General features: G+C 48.1%; 1 protein-coding gene across 1 annotated transcript; it reads left to right on the plus strand.

Annotated features, from left to right (window-relative positions):
- Positions 1-6,107: 6,107 nt before the first annotated feature.
- Positions 6,108-7,924, plus strand: LOC127219855 (interleukin-3). The gene is made up of 5 exons (XM_051181607.1): positions 6,108-6,284; positions 6,381-6,422; positions 7,263-7,460; positions 7,584-7,625; positions 7,748-7,924. The coding sequence occupies exons 1-5, from the start codon at positions 6,108-6,110 to the stop codon at positions 7,922-7,924; spliced, it is 636 nt and encodes a 211-aa protein (XP_051037564.1).
- The last annotated feature ends 520 nt before the right edge of the window (positions 7,925-8,444 follow it).

An 8,444-nucleotide genomic window follows, 5' to 3' on the forward strand; every position in this document is an offset into this window, starting at 1 on the left:
AACCTAGTCAGCTTTCCAGGGCTAGTGAGGTCTTAGACCTTAGAAAAGGATCTATTAGTGTTACTTTGCTAGACCAGCATATTTCCTTACTATACTCTAAATCGTATCCTTAACCCTACAGAGAAGTGTAGCTATCAAACCTCATCAGAGAAACTCTTTACAGCAAATGGAGGCCATCATAGAAAACCACACCTGGACACAATGCAGAGATTACGGGTAGACTGGCCCCCAATGGATACATTTACATCACAGCCCCTTTGTCTCCAGCTCAGGGAACATCATGGAAGGGGAAGGAATGTTTGTAAGAGCCAGAATACCAGGAAGTCTGCTATGAAACAGCCTCTCCATGGGTAAAATCTGAAAAGGCATTTGCAAAGGTTTTCTCTCACCTCACTAAGGAAAGGGAGAGGTGGCCATCTTCAGGGAGAGTGGGCATGAGTGAAGGGTAGCCAGGCTCTACACTCACATGGGCCTGTCTTTGTCCAGGCTCAGCATGTTTTGGTCCTGCCATCTTGAAAGGAATTCTGACCTGCAAGCTGCTCCTTCTGTCATCTGCCAGACAAGATGGAAGCTTACCTGGCAACTTCTCCTACACTGCTACTGAGCTGCCATTTATCTGAAAGTGCACCCACCTGGATGAGCATTTACTGAGGGCCTGAAATAATGAGTTATTAGCATGTAAGCCTCAATTTTTTCACTCTTTGAGGTCAGAGAACATAGACCTGAGGACTCTGCATCTTTGCCTCTTCCTTGGCTCTTGGCTTTGTCCAAGATAAATATGACAACCACACCAAGAACACATTTTCCTTCCAAATGGTCCTATCCCAGGTAGGCAACAAGAGAATGACAGGCACTGTCAAGAGAGTGATGGGTCCATTGGGCATTAGGGACAACAGGAACAAGGTGGCCATACCCAGTTACCCAAATATTAGGAACACCTGCAGCCCTAACCCCACCTCTGCTTGGGGGCACTTCCTCTGTCTTGTCCCAGACCATCCTTCAGGGGTTAGTGGTCCTTTCTGCCAGTCTTCTCAGAATTTGAGGTTCTGTTAGATTGCCCCATACTTGACACACCATGACAGTGACCAGCAGTGAGCCACAGTGTTGGAATTCTGACCTCTCCTGATGAAGTAGCATTTGTTCTTGGATTCCACTTTCTATAGGGTAGGGGTAAGAATACAATTGTGCCTTGGCCTGGGTATAAACCAAGTTGTCCAAGTGCATTATTGTAAATAGAGATGCTGAACCTATCTTTGCCATCAGAATGGACCAGTGAACAAGCACTAGGATCAGAGTGGGGCCTGATTAGCCTGTGTTTCTGTAGTTTGGGATGGAAAGTTGAGGGAGGAAGGTTGAAGTCCCTGGGGAAGGGCTGCAGAGCCTTGTGGGAGAGCAGTCCAGGCCTTCCTGTCTGGACCACCCAATGAGCCTTTTCCTGAGCCTCTCGCTCAAGTGGGCACAAGACATCTGACGATGACCCTGAGCCATCCAGGGGCCCCAAGCTGCCGGCTGTAGAGACAAAACCAGGCTATGTGGTCTGGGCTGCCAGCGGAAGTACAACTGAGGTCATGCAGACGATATCTGTCATGTGATGCCATGGAGAGAGGGGCAGGGGAGCTTGTCATAGTGACTGATGCCTGAGTCCCTGCCGGTGGTGGATACCTCAGAAAATTCCACTGGGCTATGGGGGCGGGTGATGACAAGAAGCAGGTGTGACTCTCTAGTCACAGTGGGCCCCTAGGGTGAGAATCCTGACCCTGTGTCACACAATGGACCCAGCAGGCCAGAATAGATCACCAGATAAGGCCTAGAGACCACGAAACCTCCAGGGCCTCTGTGCCACATCGCTGGCCTTAGCTTAGCCAAGGTCTCTGCCAGGTAACCTCAGCCGAAAGCAAGTGAAGCTGCAGCCTTGGAGATAGTAAGCTGTCCGCCTGTGGAAGAGGGTTCCCTGGGCTGGGCTGACTCAAGTTTCAGGGGTAGAATCTCTATCTTCCAGGGGGTTAAGGCACCACCGGGGCCCCTGGGGAAGGGAGGAAGTGGGTTTCTGTGATTTTACCAAAGCTGTTCCTGTAGATTGAGACTCAAAGGAGATACCCAGGGAGGTACTGGTTCATCTTCTTGCTAAAATGACATCATAGAGGTATAGAGGTGACAGGTACCCAGTTACCTGCTGTGGTGGTATCGGGGTGCCCCTCTGGTAATCACATTGGGATGGGATTTTTTTTTTTTTGGTCCTGGTTCCTTGGTCAGAAGCAGGTATCAGGTTGCACATAAAGGGTCTCCCCTGGGAGCTGTCTGAGCCACAACTGCCTCCTTCAAGCATGCCTTTTACTCCCTTCAAGCCTTTGTGGCCTACTCTCTTGGGCCCAGAGCCCTGCCTCAGAGACATTCCATTCCTTTGACCATCAGAGGCCTGGGTCTTCCCAACTAACACACTTCCTGATACTAGGCCATCAAAACTCCTCAAGGTCACCATAGAAAACAAACTCAAGCACCTGAACCATACCATCCCTCCTGCTTCTGACCCTACCTGTCAGTCTGACCTGTCTCATAGAGCACCTGTTAATTATGCAGAGGATCTGGGTTCAGTTTTCCACAACCAAATGGCGGCTTACAGCTATCTGTAAGTCCAGTTCCAGGGGCACCAACACCCTCTTCTGGCTTCTGCAGGTACTAGGCAGGCATGTGGCACACGTACATACATGTAGGCAAAACTCCATACACACAAAGCGAAGTTAAAAAGTGAGAACAAATTTTCAAAAGGGCAAATTTGAAGAGCCATCTGCTGTGTTCCCCACCCTTGCTCACTCCCCAGCCCAAGGCCTCTGGCTTCTACCCAACACCACACTGCGGCTGCTTCCGGAAGCCTCAAGACATTCTCATCAAAATCCCTATAAGTTCTCCTCACCCTGCTGGCCCCTCCAGCCATGCCTCATCATCTCCTAACTCAGTCCCTTTCTGTGCTAGGGAGGGGGGACACTTGATCTCTGGGGTCAGATTGATCTATTATTCACATTTGGCTCTGGTGATGGCTCCTCAGCATCTTGAACCCAATCTCTCTAAACCTCAGTTTCCTCATCTGTAAAATGGAGTTAATGATAGTACTGCTTGATAGGCCTATTGTGAAGATTGAAGCATGACAAGGTCTTTGCTCCTGGCACTTTCTAAATGCTGCTGAATAGACTTAGCTGTGCCAGCTCCGAGCACCATCTAGATCTTTCCATCCCCATCTGAACCAAGTCCAGCCTCTCCACCCTTCAGGTCCAGAGAATCCCTCAACCCCTTTTCTTGATGCTTCCCAAGGTTTCAGGCATCTCAAACTAGACAGAGCTTCCTGGAACACCATTGTATCTTGCTGGCAACTGTGTCATTGCAATTAGCAAGATGCACCATTCCCTTCTAATGAACTTTATAATTACTTTTATTGATTAAAAGTGTTGCTGTTAATATTTGAGACAGCTTCTTGTCACATTGCCCAAGTGGCTTCAAACTCCTATGCTCAGATGATCCCCCTGCTTCTGTCTCTGAGCTGCTGGGACTATAGGTATGCTACCATATCCAGCTTAGTATCCTGTTCCCAACAAGAAAAAACCCTACCAATGCCAATGTTCCTTCCTTTCCCTTTTTTCTTTTAAAAAAAGTATTTGTGTGTGTGGTAGAAGATATGTACATGTATATGTGTACATACATATGCATACATGTATATGTACAGATTGTGGTATATATGCATATGTGTGTGTACATACATGTATGTGCATCTGTATGAATGCATATGCATGCCTGTGCAACTGTGTACATGCATGTAGACGGTATGTGTGCCAGTGCACACACATGAGGCCAGAGGAAGACCTCTGGTGCCCTGTTCCATCACTCTTTACCGTAAGAGCTATCCTCCTGGTCCTGACAATTTTCCTAAACACTGGTACATATTCAATGCACAAAATGGAAGGTCTCATTACGGCATTTTCACAAACTTAGGTCGAAACTTTGCTTGTACTCTACTCTTCCCATTATCTCTGTACTGCCAATAGTGCTACTGGAAGTTTCCTCATTGCTGCAGCACAGAACCAGGAGTTTTAAGGAGGCAAAGAACATATGTAAGAATGTTTTGTCACCACAGCTTTAAAGCTTGTTGTTTTAGAGCCAGGTGTGGTGGTGGTGCACTTCTTTAATCCCGCACTCAGGAGGCAGAGGCAGGCAGATCTCTGTGAGTTCAGGGCCAGCCTGGTCTACAGAGTGAGTTCTAGGACAGCTAGAGCTACACAGAGAAACCCTGTCTTCGGAAAAGCCAAAACAACAACAAAATCATTGTTTTGAATTCTTTTCAAATCATCTTACTTACACGAAAATAGAGACTTTCCTCAATGAGGAGTCAAACCATACACTGTCTGGTCTCCAAAATGCTTATACCCAAAGTAATAGCAAACACTAGTGGAGAGATCAGGAAGCAAACCCCAGTCCCTGGGGCCCTGGGGACCTTGCCTGAGTTAAAGTCACTGGTAGATTTAAATCAGAGAGGGTCTTATCAAAATGAGAATCTTTGGTTCTGAAAGCTGAGAGTACAGTGCTGACATTGCAGGCCTGAGGACCACTGAGACAGGAACAGGGCAGTAGTCCACCTTTCTCTTGAGGCTGGGGTCTGTTTTATCTATAGTGCCTGCGCACAGCAGTTGATTAACACAAGTTATTTGGTTGGGTGATGCCTCCTGGGCACCCAGACTGGTCCTAAGACCCCTGCATGCTGCCTAGTAAGATTACCCTTAGTTACAGAGCATACTCCGATCTGCATCCAGGGAGTCAAGTCTCCTAGCACAAGGTCTACTAAACTGGGCTGGGAGTGCACAGGCCGTAGACACTCTTCCCTTCAAAGTCTTTACCTCCCTTGCAGCTACACCCTTATCTTTCACCATATTTGCTCCTGCTCTGAAGATAGAAGCACCCGGTTTCCCCTGCCTCAGCACAATGTGCTAGTCTTCATCTCCCCATGCTGATCACATCATACCACATCCCAACCCAAGCCCTGCTTTCTCTACCTGCTTCCCTGCAGCCCAACCCAATCATCTTAAAGAAACATTTTACCAGTCCCCATCACACACATCTTTTAACACAACTCCAGCTACCCCCCACGGGCAAGGGAACCACCTCATCCTTCAGGGACTGTCCCTCGGCTCTCTACCCTCCTGGCTTTCCCACTTTCTCTCTAGATTTGGTTTCTCTGGTCCTTTGTGAATGCCCCCATAACTGTGCCTGCTCCCTTCACACCTCTGCAGGCCAGTGCCCACTGCATCCATGCTCCAGGGAAGACTGGGATGTAAATCTCTCAATGGAGCTTTCCTTTAGGGAGCTGCCCTCTTCTCTCTACTTACCCTCCCCACTGAGACTGCTAAACCTTCCAATACAGTGTTTCCTCCAACTCCAAGTGACACTGTTCTCAAGGGCCACCTTTGTCCTTAAGTCCCCAAGCCTAATTATCTGTGCCATCAGAAGGGTGACCAGAACTTGCAGCCATATTTCCATCAAGGGTTTTTGTCCTCTAGATGTGGGTTCAGAGGCACATTGTACTGTTAGGGTCAATGAAAGAGTGGGCTGAACTCCATCTACAGGAATAAGGGTCAAGGAAGAAGCTGCCTAAAGGCATACCTAGCTCTAGCTACCACCTGCCAGAGGACTAGCCCACACACAAATGCTTGACTTGTGTCAGAAGCTCAAGTCTGTACCTGTGACTCTGCTGGTCACCTCCACCAGGTAGGGTGTACAATAAGGATCAGGTTTGTTCAAGGGATGGTAGGATGAGGTTCCACTGCAAAGAAGGCCTGAGCTGGCTCTGAGCCAGGCTACTCCCACCACTCTTTTCCACTCTGTCCATCTCTATGATAAAGGAAGAAGATGGCCTTTGAACAAGCAGTCTTGCTTCCCATGTCGATGATCTCAAGGACTAGAAAGTGATGAATAAGTTTGTGGTTTGCTATGGAGGTTCCATGTCAGATAAAGCTCCTTCCGATACCTCCCCGCCCCACCATGCCCGCCCCTACGAATTGTAAGCACATATAAGGTGGAGGCCACTGTGGCTTGTTCAGAACCCCGAAAGACCAGAACGAGACACAATGGATCTTGTCAGCTCTAGCACAAGCGTCCTCTTCGTGCTGCTCCTGTCTCTGATGCTGTTCCACCAGGGACTCCAGAATCCACTGAGGCACTCGGATACCTGCCATTCAACCTCAGATGGAGCCTGCACCTTGAATTGCAGCTTAATTGCCATACAGATTATGGAGAAGCTCCCAGTGAGTAGTTGGCTGAGGTTGGCCTGGTGCAGGCTGGCTCCAACAGGTGCCTCAAGCCAACAATCTTGATGGTTCTTTCTCCCTGTGTCCCCACAGAAAATCAACCTCACTTATGTTGATGACAGAGCAATACTGAGGGTAAGTGCTCGGCCCTGCTTTGGGGGCATACTTGGGTCCCATCTATCCCCTGCCTGGGTGACATCATCCATGTCATTCCACCCTGCCTTGTTTCAGTTTTTGCATGTGTCTCAGTTAAGGGAACTACCAAATGACTCTATAAGCCTTACACTTAGCTGGGGATCAGTACATTTTAGGTTAGACAATGAAAAGACCCCTGTGGGCGAACCTATCCCAGGCCCAGCTCCATTTTCAATGGGGAAGCCATGGACTGGCAAATGAGCTGTCCTGTGTCTGTGACTGTGTCTTTTGTCATTCTTCCCCCTTAAAGACTGAGTTTGTGCCATCTACCTCCATCAGCCCCAACCTCTACTTTCCTAGTTCCAGTCAGATGCAATGGTTCTGTCTCTATTCATTTGCTTGGACCTAACATGAAGTCCTTTCCAAGCTTGCTGGATGTCTATTTGTCCCCACCCTGGGAGCATGCTAGGGTCCATAAGAATTTTCTTTCAGGTGTCTAGAAAGTCTTATTTGGGTCAAAGCATTAACCTTGGTGTCTGGCAACTTGGGCATAAGTATTCCCCCTGGTCACCTATCTGTCTTTTTCAGAGCTTGTCTGGGGAGGTGTGTTTTCTTTAAGTGAAGATAGATCTAGCCCTCTACATAGTCCAAAGACAGCCAGGGGTTAGACAGCTTGGTGCTCTGGAGAGCCAGGCCCTTGCCTGGGATATGCACTTGCTTTTAGGCTCAGGGTAAAGAAGGTACCAGGAATGGAGTTGTTCAAATAAGCTTCTAACAGCAGACTCACCTAGCTCTCTCTTACCTCCCCAACTCTCACCTTCCAAGCTCTCACCTCCCCAGGTCTTATCCCCCTCAGCTGTCACCTTCTCAGCCCTTATACTCCCCAGCTCTCACCCCCTCCCCAGCTCTTACATGGAGGATCCTTTGCCTTCTCAGAATGATACCTTGCAGAGAGTAAACCTGTGTGAATTCCTGTCAATGAGAGCAAAATTGGAAGAGAAGAAACCGGAATTGAAGGTTATCAAGACCAATCTTGAGGTGTGTGAAACTGCTGAGGATTAGGAGATCCCTGCCTTCACTCTTCCCAGCATTTAGTGGGGAGGGAAGTAGGGCCTGCTCCTTTCCCCGGGGATCTGACTGTGCCTTGGCGTCTCTCCACAGAAACTTGAGTATTGCCTGTCCACACCTGTGAGTGCCTCCAAGGTAAGCTGTCCTCCCCTCTCCATACCCTGAAGGTGTGCCTTTACCCACAACCAGACTTATAGCTTGCCGTGGCCCTCAGCAACCTGTTCATCTCTAATGCCATCTTCTCTGGTTCTTCACAGATGGCAGGCATCTACCTAGAAGAGGATCTGGAAAAGTTTCAGAAGAAACTGAGATTCTATGTGAGCCAACTGAACAATCTGCTGCCGGTACCTAGACCACCTCCTTCACCGTCTGACTCTGTCACTTCGCGCCCTGTGGTCATGGAATGTGAAGACAGCACAATGACTGGAGTCTGAATGTCCCTTATGGTCCATGCCCAGGAGGAGGATTCCATTTCCCCCTGTGGCAACAGATGTATTATCAGTTAATTTACTCTCTGTTCCCATTGTATTCCACCAAGGCTATTTATTTATGTAGTATTTATTTATTTATTTATTTATTACCTTCTGCAAATGTGAAATATACCTGTTTTAGCTGAGGAGTTGTTTCACCATGTTTTAAAAGAAAAAAAAATACAAGGGAGACTGGGGCATGTTCATCTGTTCCTTGTATTTTAAACTGGCTTTTAAACACTCATGGAAATAAAGAATTTTGAAAAAATGGGCTTTGTTTTGTTAAGTGTCTTAGTTTGGCTGCATCTCTGTGGTAGTCCTAGATGAGACTTGTGGGTCATGATCTTTGTGAGCAGGGTAAAGGCTGTCCATCGCAGCACCCTCCTGCCATTCCCTGCACAGAGGGACCTCAATCCCAGCATCACAAGCAGCCACACGGCATACAACATGTGCCAGATCTTGATCTGGACATTTCACCTGTACT

The sequence above is a fragment of the Phodopus roborovskii genome, unplaced genomic scaffold (genome assembly GCF_943737965.1).
Source record: "Phodopus roborovskii unplaced genomic scaffold, PHOROB, whole genome shotgun sequence".
Taxonomy (NCBI): Eukaryota; Metazoa; Chordata; class Mammalia; order Rodentia; family Cricetidae; genus Phodopus; species Phodopus roborovskii.

Coding starts and splice junctions, on each gene's coding strand:
- LOC127219855 (XM_051181607.1), top strand. CDS start 6,108: ATGGATCTTGTCAGCTCTAGCACAAGCGTCCTCTTCGTGCTGCTCCTG. Junction 6,423..7,262: donor ATGACAGAGCAATACTGAGG/GTAAGTGCTCGG, acceptor TCACCTCCCCAG/GTCTTATCCCCCTCAGCTGT. Junction 7,626..7,747: donor CACCTGTGAGTGCCTCCAAG/GTAAGCTGTCCT, acceptor GGTTCTTCACAG/ATGGCAGGCATCTACCTAGA.